Genomic DNA, 23,608 nt, shown 5'->3' on the forward strand with positions numbered 1-23,608 from the left:
GGGGGGAACTAAAGGTGTTCTTGATTAAAAAAGAAAAATCACACTTACATTCACATTTTTGCTCATTTATAAATAATATGAATGACAGGTATGACTGAATTACTACACATTATTCAAAAACTGGGCAAGTGTCTCTAGCTCATGGAACAAAAACATTTGACTATGTATTTTTAGTGAATGACAGGCAAAGCTTGGTAGAATATCAATATATCTAGAGGAAGAATATACATAAAAGTTTATTCTTGCAACAGTGAGTATATTCAAATTTCAGTTTCAGTGACATAAACATCCAGGGAGTAACTTCCCACCAATTTAAACAGCCTTCTGGGTTTCTGCTACCATATCTGAGGTCTGAAATCAGCCAGGTAACTTTATCAGGTAAGCATGGAAAGGTCCTGTGCAACATCATTTTTGCAGTTAAATTTTTACTATGGCTTTTTTCTCTCTCACAAGGAATATATTATGGCAAATCCAAAATAGGCTGTTAGTCAGATTTATCGTGCTCACATTGCTGTTCAGGAAGTGGATTACCGACTTATCTAATTTTAAAGATCAGCTGCATTTGCATGTACAGAGTCACTGGGTCAAGCTGCTGTGTTCCTCTGGGTCAAAATACCTTTCAGGAATCCTTTCTGTGCCTGAACTGTGTGTGTGGGACAAGTCTCAGAGCAGACTGTAAAATGTAAAATGTAATCAGCAGGTTGGCCAGTGGGTAAAACCTGGACACATCTAATAAAGGAGTTTCACTGTTTCTGTCTTTAAGCACAGCTCCAGTATTTATCAGTTAAGCAGTCAATGAACAACATCAGAAGCAAGACAGCACTTGTGCAAGAAAGACAGCACAAATCTACATGGTTAAATACATCTATCACACCCTTCTTAGTCTGAAACTGTCGAAAAGGGGAGGAAATTAGCTAGCAAAATTAAACCAATATTAGCTAAATCTTACTTCTCTTCCTATGTGGGTTTAGCTGGCCCTAACTCCTTTTTCTTCATGCTTTTGAGTTAAAGAACACCTACATATGTAGTTTTAAGCAGATAACTAACACATTTAAAATTCAAACCTTAACTGTAACTTTAGCACCCTCATATATATTTACCCATAGGACATGTAACTTCCCAAACATTCAGTCAGTGTTTACCAGCCCACTTACCTCCACGGTCCCGTGCTGCTAAATTCTGTCCTCTTCTTAGAGTAATGTCCAGCTGGTACATTCCGGGATCCCCAGAGGGAAAATCCTCATTACTTGTTCTCTGGATGGGATAAAACAAAATGCAATAGCTAATGTTACTAAAAGCCTCACATAAGGAGTATTTTTCTTTTGTATCACCATCCTGGTGAATGAAGACAAGGCTGTATCCTGTTGCCCCAGCTCAGAGCCAATACCCCAACACCAAGGAACCCGCTCCCGTCATCAATATTTTTTTTTTTTTTTTTTTTTTTTTTTTAATACATAACTGGTTGACATCTCAAAGGTTATATTTCTTATTTTTAAAAAGTGGTTGAAAAATAATTCTTTGGTAACTGTATTTATTATGGCAACTTCCATTTTTAACTACATCCACATACACTTCTGGCCCACTGGAGCAGAATAAGTAAGAAAAAACAGAGCTGGACCTCACAGTACTATTTGAACTAGTCTCTATCAGTAGACTCAAAAACCTGTGCATTTATTCAACAGTGATAATCTAGGCATTGAATAAACATACAGGAGTTACAATTTTGTCAGCCACTCCAGCACTTTCTAAGACATGTAGTTTTTTCCATGGAGTTATGGGGAATGTAGGGCCAGGGAGGCGGGTGGAATCACAAAGACATTAAATGCAGCTGCAGCTCTTCATTTGTAACACACATCCTCTTAGTCTGCTGGTATGCCAGGGCAAAGATTAACATTCTTAAGAGTAGTATAAACTGTATCATTAAAAATTTTAAAAATAATAATAAGGGAAGTCAGAATGCAAGGAACTCTCTAGACTGCACGAATAGTAACCACATTCCCAAATGACAAAGGAGAGAAAATATATTTATTAGTATGTATAAGCTTTTGCAAAATAGTTTTTAACACACGTCTCTGTAAGTAGGGTCTAATTACAGTGCATGCTTGGAACACCACATTTAATTTTAAGACTAGAACAACTGTACCCATTAATACCTCCACAGTACATACAGAAGCTTCATGTATTATACACACTGAGCACAATGGTTACACATCCTCATGCTAGGAGCTAAATCTTTTAAGACCAGTGCTATTAATATTTTATTAGGCAATTAGGGGTCCTCTGCACGGAAAAAGAAAAAAGCAGTATGATAGAAACATCTTAGAGGCCACGTCTGTACTCAGTGCTACACACCACTTCAACAAGCAACTTCTGTTGTTTCTCCTCCTACTACACCCCTTTTTCTTTTTAAGGTTGTAATAAGTCTAAAGCACTAAGGAAGACACAAAATAAAGTCATTTTAACATATGGTTTATTCTCCTTATTCCAGAGCCCCAGCTCTGAGCCCCAGCACATTAACCTTTGCTGCGACATGCACAAAGCTGGCCAAACCTGCACACCGACAGGCTCACTCCGCACCAATGACACTGATCAAAACGAGTGCACTTCGGAAAAATTGGTTAGACGAGCTTTGATTTGGCAGGGAATGTCATTCTTGAAATCTCTCAACATTTATCTTCTCATTTTGTTTATGTAAATTAACTGCTGAGGCATGCCTGAAACTACCAGAAGACCTTGCAAGACTCTCGCGGAAGGCACCCACCACCTTCTTTTAAATGACTAACACCTCACTCACCATCTCTTGGTTTTATTTATTTTTAATGTACTGACTGCAGAAGGATGCAAGATTGACAAAACTGATTTTCCACCCCACCGCTGCAGTGCTTTAGTATCTAGTCCAGACCGACACATGGAAAAAATTTGACCCTGGCCCAATCCTCAGCCTCAGCATTCATCAGGGTATTGCAGAAGAACAAACTTGTGGTCTGAAGTAAACAATAAACACCAAAACCCTTCTTCCCCTTTCTCGCCCTTCTACAAGAGCTTGCAGGCACAAAAGAACTGGGATGTCTCCCAACGTTTACAACCTCCTCCCTGATTCTTCCTCTCCCTTTCTTCTGAGGTACAACACAAGCTCTGCATTAAAATTCCTTGGTTTAAGCAGTGCCATGGTCCTCCCTTTCTGTCCCTTTCTCATCTCCTTTTCAATCCTTTTCCTTCCTTTTTTCTTGCATGAAACTTTGCTTTCTTTTTAACCTTTATATTAGTTTTCCAGAGAGGTGCTCAAAGACGCTAGACAGGCTTAGACGAGCAACAAACCTACAGGACATAAAGTTACAAAAATTAAATAAAGAGCAAATAGATTATTAACTATCCCTAAGATTAGTAAATCAGACTAGTATTTCTACATCAGAACAGCAGCATTTGACGTATGCAATTAAAACTGGAGATTGCCATAATAAATGCAACTATAATTTTTCAATCCCTTTTTTTAGTTGACAAGTTCAAAAGTGAAAATGACAACTAGCAAAAAATAAAGAATTACTTTTGTGTGGTCTGTAGTAGCTAGAAACATGCAGACAGGAAACTTGAGAGCATTCATGAAAGCCTACAATTGCCCTAACCATGGAACAGTTTCAAAATGAAATTTTCTGAATGTCTAGATTGCAACTAATAACGTCAAGAAAACAAGTTCTCTGTAGACAGAAAAAAGACAATCACAACTAGAAGCTGTTGAGCCACAAGGTTCTTTTTTACTGACTGCTGCAGGATGATGATGCCAAGCCTGCCAAAGCAAGGGTGTGCCTTCACTTTTATTGTCTAAAATGTATTGAAATTAATCTTAATAAATCTGTAACAAAAGTGATGAAATACCAAAGACCATAAAGGCAATTAACCATATTTTCAGATATGCAAAATTGCCTGTGAGAAGGCAATACCTGAGTTAATTCCTTTAAATTAGTTTTTAGTAGCAATCTGCCTTTATTTTCCTTTAGAATATTCTTTTTAGCTAAACTGTGACTAAATTCTTGGACTCTATAATTTCCCATAAAACTGAAATGAATCTGTTTTAAGGGAGATTTCTTATCTGGCACAAACACTGAAGCTTTGAATGCAGCGAATTCTACAGAGAGGTTAAAGAACGCTGACCGCCTTACAAACAGGCCACGTGCAGAGGTCAGGACAGGGGTCCTGATGGCCGAACCCGTCCTCGGTTGCACTCTGCTGATTGTTTAACAGACACCAAACCCTCCTGAGCTGTTTGTTCTCCGACCAAGCAGCAACAGCAACAAGAGGAGCTGCTTTCACTTTCACTGAGACATGGGGGAGAAGTCCGTCAGCAGCCCAGCCTTAAACCAATCTGCAGCTGCAACTCGCTTCTGACTCACGGCATGTCAGGGATGCTCAAACCTGCCCAGAAAACTCATCATTTTGTCCAACTGCACTCGCACTGGCCACGCTTTTGATGCCCTCTGCAAGTGGCACTGCTCCTCTAAGCCTCTCTTTTTCCAAGAACTATGTATCTCCATATTACACAGACTCATCTGAAATCTGAAAGATGACTGGTTTCAACAAAACCAGGAAGCAGAAATAAAATAATTTTTCAGTTCAGCTCCATCAGCCGTTACTCAGCTGGGTTATTTATGAGCTGTGTGTCAGCTGAACCCTTCAGCATCAGAGGGGTACACGAGTCAGGCCCAGGACGGACACGGGATCCTCTTAGACCAACAAACAGCGGGACGGACAACTTCTCTCTGGAAAACACTCAGCACTGTATTTTAAGACCAAAAATCACAGACAGCAGTACCACATGAGTGCGTATTAAGCACATTTATGGAGCTGAGCTGTTAGTCTAACAGTGTGAAATATGTTTGCCTGCTTTTAGAGAAGCTCTGGGGTTTAGATGTGACATCTGCCATGCTGGAGACGTGCAATACTGAGGGGAGCTGAGGGGGAACATGCCCTTGCCCAGGCCTTATGCAATGTACAGGCCACTAAAAAACCAATGCCAAGAGTCCGTGCATCTTAGCACCACATAAAATTAGTTTTCTGATGCCTGTGACTAGGCATGAGTATCCACGATATCCACGTATCATGAGTATCCTAGTATCCATGAGGAGTTTCTGCTACCCAAACTGACACAAAGCTCAAACTATTGCCAAAAGGGTAATCACTAGCTTTGCTTTTCTTAAAAAAACTTCCCATTTCTGAGGCCTATAAAGAAAAATTGTTTTTCAAAAAAAATTTCCTAGAGCAGCTGGAAGTGCTGGCTGCAGCTATGTCATGAAGCTCCTCACTGCTCAACCCTTTTCAATACACTGACATGAAAAGTTAGGCAAGTACTTCCACCTCTGTTGCTCATACCACGAGACACTTCACTGTGTTTTCCAGATTTAGCAGCTTAACGACTAGATGAAGAAACTATTTTTTATAGCTGAACTAGCTGGTCAGTAGGATTTACTGAAATCAGGGGTGAATCTTTTGAAGACAGACTAGAGATTTATGGCTAAGAGATGAGAATCAGTAACATCATTTGAGCTATCTTCTTATAAACCACAACACAAAGTTTCAGGCTAACTGATGAACTCTCTCCCAGACTGAGACTCTGAAGATTACTACCATTTTTGCCACTGAAAACTATCTATCACCCTTTTATATCACCATGAACACTGATAATTCTTCTTCCAGAGCTCTTAATATTTCTCCAATATTCCAGCTAAACCAACCCAAGAAATCAATAGCTTTGCTGCTCTCCTACAATTTATACACCATACATTAGCATGACTTTGTGCTAATGTGGGGGATGTAAGAAATTTAAGGAACTGTCTGCTGCAGAAAACAAATACCACTTCAGAGGAACAGGTCTTAAAATTTGATATAGTTTGTTCAATGCTAAACCTGAAAATATTCAGCAGTTAAAAAAAAAAAATCTACACCTGCAACACATTCCACCTCCCAAAAAGGAAAAAAAAAATTAGTAATAAAACTAAAAAAAAAAACCCTAATATTCTCCTATGCTCAAAAGTGTATTTTGGAAATGCATATGAACTAGATTGAAGTAATAATCTTATCTCAGTCATTTGACCAATAGGTTACAGCTCTCTTGATTTGCTGTTCCATTTCAATATTCTACCAGAACACTGATAAAGTAAGGAAAATCACTTATTTTTCCCAGCATAAAACAAAGGCATGAGTGTCAACACTTCCTCTGGCAGATAAAGGGAAAGGAAGAGGTAACGGGCGTTGTATAAAAGGAGGGGCAAGGGGAGCTGGAGATCTGGCTGCACTGGCCGTCCACGTGCCGGGGTCAGCATCAGGAAATGGGACAGTGAAATCAACTGGCATTCCCTTCATAGCTGCATAACCCACATGAAATTAAACCAAAGTGTCCTGCAAGGTGAAAGCAGCAGAACATCAGCATGGCTTGAAATATTACCAGCTTTCAAACAGAAAAAAAAGTAATCAAAAATTTTGAAGTAATGTAACTGTGTCTTCAATATTGCATAAGCAGAATTTTTCACTCTAATTACTGCCTGGCTCAAACTGATTTCTTCAGATCATTTTCATTTGTCAAAGCTTCATGCTCTGCAAACACTCGCTTGCAGGAAATTCAGAAATTCTGAATATCCAAGCAGCTGTCAGCTTCTTGTCGCTGCAGCTAATGGGAACTGACTGTGCTTCAAAGTTACAACAATAAAGTCAAGTGACAAGCCATTTTTAATTTCACTGAAAGTATTTACTTATCTAACCAAAGAGTTATGATGATCGTGTCCCTGGCTGATGGCAAGTCAGGAAGAACTGAGGAACTTCTGGGTAAAAACAGTTACACAGCTCTCTTCATCTCATTCAGTCTGTTTTCCTTATTCCCTAAATAAAAAGGCAGCAGTATAATGTGAATCCATGTCAGTAGCAATATAAAAGAACATTCTGGGATTTCAAATATGATTAGAAATGCACAGGAATTATTACTAGCGTTTTATATGCACTAATAATGTGCTTTTTGATTAATGATGCCTGTGCTTTGGATGGGACTGGCTACTCTGTTAAAGCTTGTCATACAGCAGATGTTTCCCATAGACAAAATATGGGTATTTATAACAAATGTGAAAAGTCTCAACTGCTGTTGTGAAGATTCTGATTTGGATGAAATGTACTGATGAAGTTGGATTTTGCGCATGTGCTCTTTATCATGTAATGGCAACAGTGCATGCATGCCAGTCTGGAATGTCTCAGTTACAAAGAACTATGAATTCAAGATTATTTCTGCAGAATAAAGACATTTTTAAAGTTATAATTGATCACATGCATACACACACATTCCTATGTATGTTGATATGCTTTGTTGAGCGGTCTAGTTCATACTGTCAGGAAATACACTGTGGCTAACTAACAGTCGTGAGTGCATGAAAGATATCGCCCCCTTTCCTAAGATTTTTGGCTATGGCTGAAAAAGCTATTTAATCTGCTTATTAAAGAAAACCCTTAGGAATCAAATAGCAATACAGACCATTTCTGCCTGCAGAAGAATGGGAATATTTTTGGTGACATCTCTACTAATTGTTGCTCTTTATTTGAAAGCAACCAAAAGCAAATGCTCTTTTTCAGTAGCAAAACTCATTACTGTTAATAGCTTGCTACCTTTCCTTCTGAAAACATGATCAATAGATGCAGAGATAATAATAAAAGATGTAAGCATGTTAACATTTTGAAAGTTTTCGTATTCAGAAGTACACTTCAAATCACTTTTTTCAGTTGAAGCGCTAACCCTGTCCTGCAACAAAGGAGACTAAACAGATACTGATATTGGCAAAGCAATCGGAAGAGAATCCACCAAGTTTTTCCTCCTTCCATCTGTCTCCATATCCTTTTTTCTGGGATGGAAAACTCAGTTTACTGCCACTTATTCATTCAAATCTACTACAAAATTTTACCTCTGCAGCAGCATTTATAGAAACTAGGATTAGTAAAGCAAACAGAAAATAAAAACAAATAACCACTTCTCCACCAAAATTATAAATTTATACTTAAATAAAGCAACCACAGCTTCCTTCCCAGTTTTGCTGCACTCCATCCCGGCTTCCCCACCCTCCCCCCATGTTATTATTATCCTCCCTTATTATATCTCAAATTAAAAGCTCTCATCTGGTCTCTTCTCTGAAAAGCAGCTGCTGTAACCACACCAAATCCCTCTGGGGTTATCAGTGTTTCTTACAGACACAATAGTTCAACGACATACAAGCACAGGGATTTAGACTGTAAGCTTTTCAAGGACTGAAGAAAGTCTTTTGTTTTCATACATGAGTACAGGTGTAATTCTTTATGTTTTCCAACTCTTACTCCTCTTTTCATCCTCAAAAATATATTGCTTAAACCTCTTTGTGTTAACAGGTTGCGTAACGGGGTTTTTTCAAAGCCCAAATACATTTTACCACTTTGTTTCCCATTGTCTGGTACTGCTTTGATAAATTCAGAGCTTTTTAATCTCCTGTTGACAACCAATTCCTTTGCAGAAGACAGAAAACCACTGTATGTGGTATTTCAACCACCGAGTTGTGAATTTGATCAAAACTGTAAGTACTGAAATGTCCACTGTCTTTAAAATTACTTATTTTTGCCCAGCAGTCCCGTACTGCTACTGCGTTTAGCTCAACAGATTTTTTGCCAACAATTCAGCTGGTCTGACACTTAAGATTTTACTCTCTGAACTGAGATTTGCTACAACTTACTGGTTTGCTCTGGAACCGCTTCTTTTAGCACCTTTTTTTCTGACAACGTTTCTTCTTTAAAGGAGGAAATAGCACATCCACAGTAGGTTCTTCTCCCACCTGTCATGGTGCAGGCTGGTGTAGAGAAACCCCTGTGCCCTCCCCAGCGCTTTTATGGCTCTTCACAGGAAGACAGAAACTTCCCCAATCTCTGCAGGTGCCTTTTCAGGAGAAGCCGGTTGCTGAAGATGAAGGTAGGGATGGTTTGTGTATAATTGCCTTCCGAATAACATTGCAGGGCAGATCAGGAATAAATTAAGTAGGTATGCTAGATACCAGTGCACCTCTGATCTGACATAGCTAATTAAAACAGTAGATCAGCACAACGGGCAGGGTATTCCTATTGCTTTCTCTTCAAAAAATCCTCTGTAACACAGGATAAGGAAACATTCTACTATGTCTAAAACAAAACAAAACTACTTTCTACAAAATATACCCACATTTCTAAGTCACACTTTTGGCTGTTCAGCCACAAACGACACAAGGCATTCGACCAAAGCAGCCCTAACTCTGCAAGCGTGTATACCTGAACACCACCAGCGACAGGGAACTACTAACGCTATCCCTGCACAGCTCTGAGCTCTTCTTGTGTTTTCATTTGTGCAAAAATCGACATTGTGAACTACCATTTCAGAAAACAAAAAACAACGACCAAAAGATCTTGACCCACAATGGTAGCAACAGCTGGTATAAACAGAAGCTTCGTGTGTATTGGAAGAAAACATTTTCTAAATACATTACTTGAATTGCTTTGCCTTTACAGCCTGTAAAATTCAGATGCTTATTTATGTAAGCATAAAGGCTATGTTAACAGAAAAATTTGTTCCTGACTGCGTATTGTTACCTGGGGTTATCTTTATTAATGTATAAGAAAAAACTTTATTTTCTGGCATGCAGAAATTCCTTGCTTTTCAGAAGCAAGATATAAACCAGGAGGAACTGGTTTTGACATGTTCCCAGTCCAAAACTTCTCCAGTTAAACCAGTACTACCGAAATGCACTGGAAGCACCTTTCCAGAAGTATCTTTCCTTGCCGTATGGAGGCTAGTAACCGTACTGAAGACAGCCACACGAGGTTTAAATACAGTATCATAAACATAAGTACTCGCCAGAGACTTCAGCTGAACGGGGCATCTGCAGGCAGCAGTTATCAAGATCACTTTGGTTTGCTCTGAAGAAAAAGCTTCCAAAAACTGGAGACTAAATTCATCTCAACCTGTATTCAGGTGAAGTCCACACTCAAAAAGACAGAGCAGGATCCTGCTGAAGGTTTCGTAGTCTCTAAGCAAGGCTAAGAGTGTCTAACTGTCCTTGTTTCTTTAAAGGCATTTTCTTGCATGATTTTTAACAGTCTTTATACTGACTGGTCACAGAAAGGCTTCCTACTGACAAGAGTTAAACTGGTATGTCTAGAAAGACTTAAACCAAAATACAAATAATGACAAAGAATAATCTGCTAGGAAAAAAAAAAACAAAACAAACACCTTGCAATGAAAACAGTCAAGTGCTAACCATGCAATTTTTGTTCTTCACTGGGAAAGCCTACAAAGATGTTAAGAGACGGGTGTTAGTGTTGATGCACATTATCTTTTTTCCTGAAGAACCCCACAGCCTTACAGCTATTATATTGTTCATGCAACTCCTTAATTCAACAGAAACATCTACTGCATAGCCTTTGATACAAGAATGAGATGAAAGTAATGACCACAGACACATTTTCCACAGCCATCTATCCAACAGATACCTCAATGTCCCTACGTGAGCATCCTGGAGGATAAGACCCTCAGCCTGACCTGTAAGATGCCAGTTAAGGAGTAATTCAACATTCTGAAGATGACAAAAAGTAGGCAGGTTTTTTTGAAAAAATGTGTAATGCTCTTGGGCTTAACAGTCTGAAAGAATCCACTGTTGAAGTCATTGGGTTTTCTTCCCGTCTACAGCAAAGCCTGGAACTGTTCTGTGATACTTTGAGATGCTTTCCACTTGTCTTGACTGATGCAAAACATGTTAAGGTATGGAAAAGAAATGGATGCTCTCTGGAAAGAGAAGCTGCAGTGGCCAAGCATGTCGTAGCTAACTTTTGCATTACTGATGACCAGCAACGCAGAACTCCACACTACGAGAGACGACTGATGGTGAAACATGAGACCGTGGTCCCGTGACACAAGACTGCAGCTCTTCACTGAGGAGAACATTTTCGCAACTGCAGGCAGGGATTTACTGCTCAGGCCTTTCAAGAACATTGTGGAGGCCCCAGTGATGGCAGCCAGTTGGTACTGTAATTCTGCAGCCCCGAGAAGTAGGCTGGGATGGCAGAAGCCACAAGTTCCAGGGTGGATACAAAGGTGATGATGAGAAAAAGCTGTAACCAGCTCGGAGGTACCGCTGCAGGTCTACTGTTTTTAACCCAATCCTGATACACAGCACACAGTTCCCAGGAGAGAAATCTGCTGTGGGGTGGAATATAGTCTGCAAGGAAATGTACCAGTGGTGCTTTTGGGTTGGAGAACTGGAGGAGGCCCAGTTGTTCCCCAAAACTCACTGTTCCCTGGCCTATACCCAATGCAGAAAATCACACCTATCTCTCAGAGACCTGACAAAATGTTCACATTTTAGCTCCATCCCTGATTGCTTTTAGGCAAAAAGAAAGTTAGAAAGTAATCTGCTTAGAATTTCTTGGAAAGGTGCTGAAACTCTGTGAAAATGGGGACTGGATCATACCAATGCCCTCAAGAACCCACATGAATCCTGAATTGATTTATCAAATATCAAAGGGGAAGAAATATTGCTGCAAACAGTACAGAACAGGCCCACCCACAGAGTCATACTGATTTCTTAGGTCAAAACGAAGCCTTTATGAGCAGCAATATCCACTATCAGGCACAACTCTCCGGCAGCACACGTGTCTCCTACACGGCTGGTATCATCAAGTGCCAGACAAAATGGGAAAGTCTTTCCCTGTGGGCCTTACTCAGTGTGTCTCTGGGGGATATCTGAGAGTGACAAGACAGGTCCCAGCTTCAGAACGAACCCCTACTGTCATAAATGACTAATGAAGGGACAGAGAAAGTGAAACAAACCGCAGGCATCTTTCCGACAGAATACCTGTCTGCTGACTGGTGAAGCGATGAAGAAGCTGCTCAGGTGGGACAGTAGCAAATGTAGAGCATTTTCCCTCCAAAGTTTTACTACATCTTCTGGTAATTTTCAGTAGTAGGTTCTTTGTATAGAAAAGATTGAAAATGTTTATTAATCTGTGTATTACAACCCCTGAGCATCTGGCAGGGAACCGATGCCTGACCTTTCACAACTCCTGGAGGCACGTTAACCCCGGGTTGTCTGTCAGCCCTCCCGGGCGCCAGTGGCTGCTGCTTTTCTGGAGTCTGTATTAACACCACCAAGAGCTGCTGCTCCCTCTCAGGCTGCCTGACAAGCCGCCTCTGCTTCAGGCTGATGCAAGTTCTCTTCCAGTCGTCCAACAGTTTTTCTGTGAAACACAATCTAAGAGAACCTCATTTATGGAAGAGCGCGGACAGCCCACAGCCCTGGAGCAGTTTCTTTGTGGGTGTACAAGGCAGCGTTGCTATCCTCCTCTATCGGTTACTGCAAATCTTGCAGTGCTGCCCAATTAGACAGCACGGCCTGTTACCACTGCTGTGTCACCCAGAGACAGGTGAGGGAAACTGAGTTATTAGGTGTTTTAGCCCTTGTGCTTTTTACGGGGGCAGCTCACAGTTCAGGAATTAACTTGTCACAAAGATGCTCCCCTTCTCAACTCATAAGGAGATATAGCTCTGATTCACTAATAATTGTAAATATAGCCTATTCTTACAATGATGCCCCAAAATCATGCAGGTGCTGGAAACTATTCCTAAATGACACCAGTAATAATGAAGAATATATGGACCATTATCATATTTATCAATTTTAAGAAGCTCTTCCTAGAATGGGGATGACAAAAATAGCTGGTTGTTATCTTTCAAGAGGCAACTGCTCACCTTTTCTCATGAATTAACACTATGAAAAAATTTTTGGTCCCTTCCTCGATGACAAGTAGCGTGGTTATCACAAAAATCATCATGCACAACTCTTGAGAGATTAATTTGGGTTAGAATTTTTGAGTAAAATAGGAGTAAAATCTACACAGTAATTGAGAACCTTCTGGAAGCAAAATACTCTGTGACCCCCACAACGCATCCCGAGCAGCCAGCTCAGAAGAGCCATTATCAGCACTGGTGACAGGTGAACACATCCTTCCTCTGAGCCTCTGCTCTTCACACCACCTACACCTTCCCCATCCTTGTGAAGCACACAATACTGCGAGATTATTCGTCCTCCCTGGAAGAACGTGGGACCATTGCAGGGCTCCACCCTACAGCTGCATTAGCACAGTCCCTGCCCAGGCACTGGGGGAGCAGGGGACAAAGCCTGGAGAAATGACAGACACCTCTTCTCCACACCCCAGACGTCTGCCATAAAATCGATCAGACCAGCACCCGCTGCTGAAGTCTCATCCCAGACTGACTTAACTACCAATTTTAAGGCTGAGTGAGGTCAGGGACTCGGAGAAATGAAGTGCTCTGGCTCAAGCTGCAGCTGGAGAAGGACCCAGCTTGCCCCAGGAGTGACTCCTCTCCTAAAGCATCAGTGCTGGATGTGGTAGCTCCAGGTTGGCCCCGTTCATGGCTGCTGACTAGGAAGTTCTTCAGTCCAAGTGAACTGGCACATGACCAAACGCAGAAGAATAAAAATTGATTTTCCTCCACAAGCAGACAGCTTGCTAGAAATCCCATGGATATTCCCAGATAATTAGAGCTGTCTCGAACATAAGCAGGCTCCCAGATGAGATGCCTTCTCTGCACCACGACTGACAGACTTCATTTGCCTTACCTATATGTTCATCCCAGTGGTTCCTCCACCTGGATTAATCTCTTCAAGGAGGATTGTTAAATAGAATGGGAATTACTTTTTAACTCAAGGCAATTTGGTTAAATCTCCTGAAATTTGTCGCAGCATCCTTCTCACTAATCACATTCCCTATCTTGTTTCCTTATTCTATTTTTGAGGCAAACTGAACAAAAATTGCTTACAAGGAAAACCCAGAGTCACAACAGAGAAAGGTCTACTCTTAGTTCCGGAGCTAATATTAGAAAGGAGGATATCACTCTTCAATAATTACTAAATAACAGCTAGTATGTACAATATTTTGAGAGAAAATTTTATTTTCAGATTATTCATCTGGTGAAAAAAATTACCAACAGGCTCTCTCATCCCACAGGAATGTGAAGCTCATTACTGGCCTCAGTCTTTAGTTACCAGAATTTCCCACAGCTGTTTACAAAATGATTGCCTCTGAATGAAAGGTAATTTTTAAAATATACTAAATGTGTTAAAGAGCCTTGATTAATTGATTAGAGACTAACACCTTAAAAACTGGTTTGAGTGTAAAATGAAACCCTAGAAAAAGCTAATTAAGGGGAGTTTTTCAAGCTCCTCCTTTTTCAAGAGCTTATTTTTGATTTTAGGAGGTCACTCAACACTTCCTCCCCTTCTGCTCAGCACGGGTGAGGCTGTACCTGGAGTGCTGAGGCTGCTGGTACAAGACGGAGGCAGACACACCACTGCAAATCCAATGACATGTCACAAAGACAAGGAAGAGACTGGAGCATCTGGTGTATGAGGGGAGGCTGAGAGAGCTGGGCCTGCTCCACCTGCAGGTTTCCTGTCCAAGAGGGGGACATACAGCAGCCAGGCTCTTCTCAGTGGTGCCCCGTGACAGAGAAGCGAATGGTATTACACTGAAATACAGGATATTTCGTTATACACATGAGGATAAAACCTCTTTTTCCTGTATGAGTGGTCAAAGACTGGTGCAGGTTGCCCAGAGAGTGTCCCTGGAGATACTCAAAGCCTGCTCTGACATGGTCCTGCACAACCTGCTTGAGATGACCCTGCTCTGAGCAAGGGGTTCCACTCCATCCCGTGATTCTCCATTGCTCTGAAATGTCATAATAAAGTATATGCTGACCTCAGTTGCCTTTCCTCAAGCGCTGTTTCGCCTTCCCCCTCTGGCTGCCCCGGTACGTCAGGGCTGCAGCTAGCACCCAGAGCCACCACCCTCTCCAGCCCCTGGGAGCAGGGTACGTCCAAGGCAGGGACACGCACAAACACTCAACACTTCAAGGCGAGCCCATACATATGCCTTGCACTTATGCTGGAGCGCTCACATAGGTTGTGACTTAAACCCTCCCCCTGAACATTCCAGGCTTTTTCTGTAAAGAAATTCATTTTTCTGAAAGAAATCCAAGTACTGTGTGTGACTATATAAACGTGAAGCTGCTTCCCGCATGCACTTGAGGGTGCGTTTACCTCCACTCTCAAAAATCACAAGAGAATAATATTTTTCAAAAATTTGCTTCTTTAAGCAGAATAAATGAAAAGCATCGTGAAATGAATTAGACCCAACTTCTGTCTGTGCAGAATTGTTCTGTTCCCAGGACAAGCAAAAAAGAACGAGCGCTCCTGGGCCATTTTGGTTTTAGGGAGATTATGGGAAGTTACATGGGCTGTATGAGCATGTTTTTGCAAGCATAAACACACTTGCCTTTGTGAAGCACGCACAAATAAATGGGGAAATAAAAGTGGTTTGTAAGGGGATGAAAATACACTGAAAACACAAAAATCACATACTTTCTTCTGTTCAAGATAAACCTTACATTCCTAAAACTATCAAATTGTGAAGCGTTAAAATTACATCTGCTTTTTCCTTCTTCTGTTTTTTTCCAAAGACTAAGTCTCACGCAGCTGCAGCACTATCCCAGTTTCTGACAGCTAGCATTTCTATCATTGCTAAAGAAACTTGCAGTATCACGCACAAAAATCCTCTCACTTGCCTGAAGAGTGCAGAATTACACTGCAAGTTATGTCAAACATGGCACATGAAGGATAACTCAACTGGGAACTAGAGACAGGTGTCACATCCATATCAAAGATGATCTGCGAACAATTAGCTGTCTCCATTTCAAAATGAGATAAATACCTGAAGCCAACATATATGCCATACTCATCATTCCCTCAAAAAAAAAAAAAAAAATCATCTGGTGTCGTTGTATTTAAAAACACACTCTACATTTTCACAGCAGAAAACCATACTGAAACAGTCCTAACCATTTTCCACATTATTAATCACTAATTATATACATAAATATACACACACTTTATGTAATCTGTGTTATTCAGAAGAAGTTTCATATTTAAATTACATGACAAAGTTATATTTTAAATTTTAGGAAATACAACTATCAGAACATGGCATTTGAATTATTCTGAATTAATTTTTAAGCAAAGACAGCGATGGTGTTGCTATCAATAAAACACTAAACTGCTTCTCAGAGGAACTTCCTTAGTGCTTGTACTCATAGTTCAAAAGACCAACGTTATGAAGATAACACTGGTCTGTTAAACACAAATAGCAAAAACATTTCAAAAATAAGATTCCAAGATTACAGTCAGCTAGATTTCCTTGACTATGTGCTGCCTAGGTATTCAGATACATTCAACTGCCATTAAGGGATGACAGACACAAAATCCATAAAAATCCACAAACTACTCAGCAGAAGACAGATATCCGAGAGCAGTTTAAAAGGAAGAATGACAGTCTTCAAACTGTAAATAATAGGCATATTCTTCTGCTAACACGGAGGATTCAGCAAAAGAACAACAACAGTGACATTTCAGAAAATCTCCTGAATTCTAAACTACTGCAGACATCAGTCTACCTGTGAGTGATGCTTCTCTCGGTGTGATTTTGTGTACTCTAAACCGAAGAAACAGCTTTCCTGGTCCTGTATTATCAACCTAGGGCATGCAGTTTCCATCGCAAGCAAACAATTATCTTCAAGACAGAGTTGTAAATCACCTATATTTTAAAGCAGATGCATGTAACACCGTATCACAGCATGTCAGACCTTATAAAAAAACTAAATTCCTACCTTACCAGGTCCAAATTGAGAAGCTCCTCCAGCTTTCACCTATCTAAAACAGTATTACAGGAGTGAGATAAACATCTCTTGCTTCACAGAGATACTTGAAAATCTGAATTATCCTTCCGAGCTGACAACTGCTTGGTAATACTGCTCACCTCCAGCTGGTAGCAACAGCTCTGTGCAAGTATCATTTGACTACTGCTGTGAACTGCAGCTACTCAGAACGAAAGCAAGATAAGTCTTGATATCTGAATATGTTTCAACACATATTCGGAGGAAATGACTCAACTATCTCCACATCTTTAAACATTGAAAGCTGCTTCCTCCTCCTTCCCCCCCACTGCAGATGATGGTATAAACTAAAGGGTTCTGTGGTTTATTTATTAAATATTGGCATGAAACAAATATTAAAACTCTGCTGGTGAACGCTAAATTATAGATCATGCCTACACTAACTTTTTTCCCAAATAATACCTTGAGCGGAGAAATACTAAATTTAAACATTTGTTTTAATAAATGCATACATAAGTGTTCCATGAAAACGAAAGAGAACTCATACTTTCCGTCCTAGGATACTTTCTATCCTAGTATATTAATTCTGAAGATAATTTAAGTATTGAGTTGAATATTGAGATGATTTAAGTACTGAGTATTCAGATACCACCTGATATTAATCATAACATTTCAGAAAAATTCCTTCTTGGCCATTATAGAAGTATCAGAAGCTGAAAAAGCAGGAATTGAGATAAGGAGGAAGCAATAAACATGTAGATTTTACCCAACTGAATTTCAATATGCATTCAGTTATAAATGAAGAAGTACAAGTATCCCACAACTGGACACATATTGTTGTTTGGCATTAGAGCCTGTCCAGTCTTATGTACCTTTATGACAACTTATTTCTTTATTCCTATATAAGCAAGAAGAAAATCTTGTTTTAATTTAGCTTGAATCCTGAATACAGAGAGAGAAACACCTCTCCATAAAATCTCTACCTGTCCTGTGCATTTTGAGGTCAGTATCAGACTGCTTCTACCTATGGGTTTTCAGTTTTCTGGGGTTTGGTTTTTCTTCAGTCAATTGAATATTCCACTGGCGGTGAGAAACAAGCACCATGTGGAAAGGTGGATTCTCTCCTCCCAGACCTCTCCATTCCACAGGGATGCCCCCGGATGCTTGGGACCCCCTCTCAGGGTGTTGCAGCTCACCCAGGAATATGTTAAGTCTAGATTCAAATCCAGTGGTGTGATTCTGAAATACTACTTATAAACTTTATGGGTAATCAGAAAGCAGAGAGCAGGCTGCAGCCGAGTGGGCAAACCACTTTTCTCAGTAAGTCATATCTGAAACACTGAAATAGCTGATTTACTGTATGTCATTAATGTCTGTAATGAAACACCATTAAGAATTCCAGATTCTTCCCTCAACAGCACACTGATACAAAGCCGAAGAGTTTGGTGGAATCACACAGCAGCCAGCTTGCTCACTGGACTTGGTCAGAATGTTCCACCTCTTCCTTAATTTGAGCTTAGTTTGCCACTTCAAAATGGTGGAGTTAAATATGCTTTTGGCATTCCCTTCAGGAAAAAAAAAAAGAGATCACCCCTAAAGAAAAAAAAGCACACATCATAATCTCTCACCTAAGACCGTGACTACAGGTTCTGACAGACCTGGGTGAGATGTGATACACTGAAATATCATAAATCACAGTGCATATGAAATGGGTGCAGTGAGACCTCAAGCAGTCATCATCCCTATGACCCGAAGAAAGATCAGGTATGTGACTTACACGTGACACACATGTGATCATACATATGACGCTACCCAAATCTCCATGCCAACAACTTGCACGTTGGCAAACCTCTCCTCACTACCAGCACCCAGAAGTAACTTAGGAGAACAGGTTAATAAGGAGTAAAGCATCTCCTTTCTCTGCTACAAGACACACTTACCCTAAACCAGCAAAGGTTGTTTTTTTAAAAAAAAAAATGTTAAGGAGTGACGATTTTGTTATTAAAATAAGAATCTGTGTGGAATTTGTGGCTTCAGATACAAGCACCTGCCCTTGCCCATATCATTTAATCCCTCTCTGCTTCATTTTCGACCACTGGAAGAAGCATAATAATTCTCCTTTACTTTGCAGAGGAATGGCAAAGAACTCAGATCTTGCTGTGAGAGGGTCCACGAAAGGAATAGTAACATTTGTTATCTCCCTGACTGCAGCTCTGGAGAACAATGAATTCATTTTTAAGTAGCACATATGTCGCTGTTCTCATTTAACAGCAATTTCCAAAGAACCTCACGTGTTTTCCACAGAGGAAAAGCAATGGAGGACAAAACACTACAGAAAGAAGAAATTGTAAGGCGTACATTTTTTAAAGCAATGTCATCTATCACTGCTGCCTGCCTTCAAAGCAGTAAACCCCATCTGCTCCAAACTAATAAATACTAAAAGAAAGGTTCTTATATATGGTCAAAATCCATCTGGGAAAAGATCTTTGCAGAAGAGGCTTGAAAGCCATTGCTTTTCATGATGGTAAAAGCAAGCATTTTTCTACTTAAGACCTCAACGAGATGCTGAAATGGGGATGCTGCTGATGAGGACCCACTCCAAGGAGCCCCTTCGACTTGTGGATAAGAGGGAGATGGAGAGCAGTCAGGCGCACTCTGGGGAAGGCGTCCCCTTCTCGACCGGTGCCTCCTGAACCCTCCACCATCCGGCTGGTCCCAGCAGCCACCCGCCAGGTCCCGACGCCAAGGATTTCCCCCAGAGCCACACACAGTTTCTCTTCCATCCCAGTGAAGGGGAAAAGGAAACAAGCACGGGCTGAAATGCCATCCAAAGTGCTCAAACGGACACTTGGGTGAAGAGCTGGGATACTGAGCACCTCACGCTACAGCATACACACAACAGTGTGCATCTGCCATAATGCTGGGAAAAAGTATTTTTTTGGTTGTCTTTTTTCCAGTTTCAGAATGTGCCTCCCTCCTTAGTTTTTAAAGGCATGTGATGATGGAGCGTTCCACCGACAAACGCTCTGCAAATTCTTTTTTCAAACCCTATTACAATGGATGAGAAAATCAGTTATTTGGAAGGCAAAAGAGCTCTCACAGCTCTCTGCTATGAGAAACTGAACAGCAGACAGTGGACCTGCAACAGAGTAAAGTTTGTTTAAAATGTGGATTTTCTGATGAAGCTCATATGCCAATAAACACACATAATAGAAACACTTTCTCCAGAATCCACGTGCACATTTCAGTTAGATGACTTAGCTTTTGAAACAATCATCTGAAAAGGTTCTTTAGTCATATTAAGAAAAAATAAACTGTGATTAACTACGCCCTAATCTAGTCATTTGAGTAACGCACTGTACATTGACCTGAAAGAGTGGAACAACTTATTTCAGTTGTTCCACTTAGACAACAGTTGTGTTATTTTTCTTCGGAAAACTTTACAGCTTCGTGAGCAGCATCCAGTTTCCCAGAGTTTGGTGCACTGTTCAGAAGGAAAATACTACCTGCAAGAGTCTGTAACATTACTTCTTGATTTAGCATTCTAAATTAATACAGAGTTAATGAGATGGCTCTTGTTAGCATTGGTGCGATAAGGGGAAAATAATCATCAGTTCATGAAAAGACAGTAATTCTAACACTGCAACGACATCTGGTTAGAAGGATACGAGCATATTGCATTCAGTATTAAACTGACAAGTACTGTATCTTTCAACTCAAGTCTCTTGATTAACATGACAGCACTTTTTTCTTAATTTCACAGAATGCGGATACTTTCGCTGCTGGTGAATGCCCAGTCTTGTAGCCAGAGGCACATTTAGCAGCACCTGAGCTGCCCCGTGTTTCAGCTGCGTGGCCTCGGGCAGGGGGAATGCCACCAGGCCATGGATCCTTCCTTCACTCGCTCTGTGGGGCCGCAGTTTTATAAGCAAAATACAGAGCTGCAACCATAACCACTAGCGACAACAGTTACCTAAACAATGGACCAAATGACGCAGCCAGAGTGAATAATTTACATGAGTTAAACCTAATGCCAATTTGCCTATACCTTGACTAATGCCTCTTGTTTTTCTCTGCCTAGTGACAGCCTTCTTCATCTGAATTTCTTATTAATTACATCTGCCCACATGAATTATTTCTGCAGATGGAATCAAATACACTTTACTGAGATACTGAGTTTCCTACTGAAACGTGAAAAAAATACCAAAAAACAAATAACAATTTTACTGAGTGTATTGGTCTTTACAGACCTCTGGCCTTCCCCCTACAGACCACTAAGGAGTTGCTGCCAGCTGGAAAGAAAAACGAAAACCAGCTACTTCTTGTACATATGGAAGCCTTGGAAAGGATTGCTCTAGTTCTTCCCGCTGCAAGCACACTCCTCCAAACAGCAGCCATGAGAGAGCATCTTCCAGGATGAGAAGACCAGGCTTCTCATGCCTGACTGTGCTACAAAAGAAGGGTGATGAGGGTGAAGAAGCCCTTGATACAAACGAGGGCAAAAACTTCAGACAAAAGGACAACGACTGCCCTTCCAAGAACGTCACAACAAACCCTGGTAGAGGGGATTTCTCTAGAGATAGCGAGCAGCAAGTCTGGAAAAGATACAAACAATCATCTACGAATTTCCCAGGAGGACACTACCTACCTAATAGCCTGCTAGAAGGGAGTTACCACGTATCCATCCCATCGCTTACACTTTCACGCTACTAGCCAACAGAGAGTAAAAATGCTTCACACAATATGTTGTTCACAAAAGAACAGCCTGAGGCGGGGATATTGGAGAGGCTGTTAAGTCAATATTTAAGCGAGGAAAACACAAATACACAATATTTAGACCAACAGGAGTTCTAGAAGGCCTGGAACAGCTGCTGCAAATGGGCACTGACGCCAACACCCTGTCCTGTGGGGCACTGCGGGCGGCTTCACCGAACTTCTGCAGCAAGCCCGCTCACCTGCGAAGAGCCAGCAGCCTATGCAACAGCCAAGCTGACAAGAAATCTTTAAAAATCAAACAGATTATATGGTAATATGCTTGTACAGAGAAGAGTGGAAGAATAAAAATTAAAACCAACCAGAAATCCAGACAGGGGGGTGATTTGAGTACGGTTTATACCAGGTGTTTGATCACTCTGTGGTATATAAACACTGAAAAGTTTTGGGAATTCCAGAGGAGTACAGCAGCTCTGCTCACCCACTACCGGTGTGCCTAGTGGCACCCACTTGTGCTTTCCTCATCTGGAAAAAAAAACAAAAGTGTATTTGCATGCCAGATACACCAAAGCCGGTCAGTTCTTAATGAGATCAACAAAGCTGAGCTGACAGCCTGCTACCATGAGTCTGGCTGGCGGGGTGAAGGGAGGGCAGCGGGCAGAGTTCATCTCCACATTAACAGGGCTTTTGGCACCATCTCCCGTAATACCCTTCTCGATGAGCTGACAAAGCACAGACTCCTAAGTGGACTGAAATTTAGCTTCATTGCTCACACATAACGGAAAATAATGTCTATAGTATTTATACCAGTTCCTGAAAACATTCTTTCAGGATTACATATACTGAAACCCATCCTAGAGCCTTGTTACAAAACCAGCTTTGATTCATGTCTGTGAGACAACTGAATACAACAACAAGGGGATTTTGGTTACACTGCTGCCTTGCTGTACCAACCAGGCAATATGCTCAGGTGTGCCTACACACAGTGTAAGACTGTGCAGAAATCCCTGGCCAGCCATGAACAACCCGGTTCAAAAACCAGGAGCTCAGAGTTGGGCAGCGATGAGCAGCTCCCTGCTAACACACATATAAATGGCCCTGGGACTTTAAACTGATATTTTTCTACATTGCTTTTTGATAATCTATGAAGCTCTACAGTAACACGTAAATGGTAGGAGCTAATTCTGGACCACACTTGTGTTTTTTTTATATTCCCCCCATAAGCACACTCTTAAGTCTCTATCACAGTCCCCATGCAAACCGGGTTAACTATCTCTTTTCACACTTTCACACAGACGCGATAAGGCAACTCTTATCAGCTAAAAGATCTGGCAGCATTTCTGGCAGAATTCACATCCCATTTTTTTTTTCCTGCCCTCTGGCTTAGAACACTTCTAACGCAACATACGTGATATTTTTCTTGCAACTTTCTTCTAGTAGATCTCTTCTGAGGATTTCTTTTGCCTACCCTAACATCTTTCAAATCATGAGAATTCTTGGGGGAAGAAATCTATTTTGATAACAGCACGACAGGCAAAGCTACCACAGATCTTAACACTTTTTTCACCGATTGTATGGAAATTAAAGAGTTTTCTTCCCCTAATTCAAAAGCTGTCTAACTTTTTGCAGGTGGATTTGACAGTCAGACCCATAGGTTTTGGCTTAGTAGCACAAGTCACAGGGTTTTGCCCTGAAGACCTCAAAAAGTCAGTTTGCCCTTCGTAAACTAAGTGGAAACCACAGCTAACACGCACCACCACCATAAACGCAGATTAAATCCTTACTTGTGATACAGAGAAATTACTACTTGTTTTGAGACTTACTTATTCACTTATAGCAAACTGTTTAGCAACTTATTTCCTTACTTATAGCAACTTATAGTATTACTTATAGTATTTTTTAATATTGCTAGGAGTCCTGCTTGCCCAGACTGTTCTGTGGATTTTTACCCAGGACTATAGTGTTCATCAAAACAGAGCAGTTCACTGTGAAAATATACCAAGAACTGCACTGTTCAGCAAAATATCACGGCTTTGTCCCTGGGAAACAGATGTGCTCCAACTAGTTGGGTCTTGGTAATGAGTAAAGATAGCCATGTACGGATGGTAGAAGTTCCACTGGTTCTCTTAGGTA

At 40.8% G+C, this 23,608-nt stretch overlaps 1 protein-coding gene across 6 annotated transcripts in view; it reads right to left on the bottom strand.

Annotated features, from left to right (window-relative positions):
• The window catches only part of MCTP1 (multiple C2 and transmembrane domain containing 1), a 274,684-nt gene that overhangs the window by 175,273 nt on the left and 75,803 nt on the right, over window positions 1–23,608 (bottom strand). For 3 of the 6 annotated variants that reach the window (XM_026866731.1, XM_026866730.1, XM_026866735.1), the window contains exon 2: window positions 1,155–1,254. In XM_026866731.1, the coding sequence (XP_026722532.1) occupies window positions 1,155–1,254 (100 nt within the window). Of the gene's footprint in view, window positions 1–1,154; window positions 1,255–2,361; window positions 2,368–16,756; window positions 16,889–18,950; window positions 18,960–23,608 lie in introns of those variants that run through there. The other 3 variants (XM_026866732.1, XM_026866736.1, XM_026866734.1) reach the window with 3 other exon arrangements.

Source organism: Athene cunicularia (genome assembly GCF_003259725.1).
Source record: "Athene cunicularia isolate RWA chromosome Z unlocalized genomic scaffold, athCun1 chrZ_part3, whole genome shotgun sequence".
Taxonomy (NCBI): domain Eukaryota; kingdom Metazoa; phylum Chordata; class Aves; order Strigiformes; family Strigidae; genus Athene; species Athene cunicularia.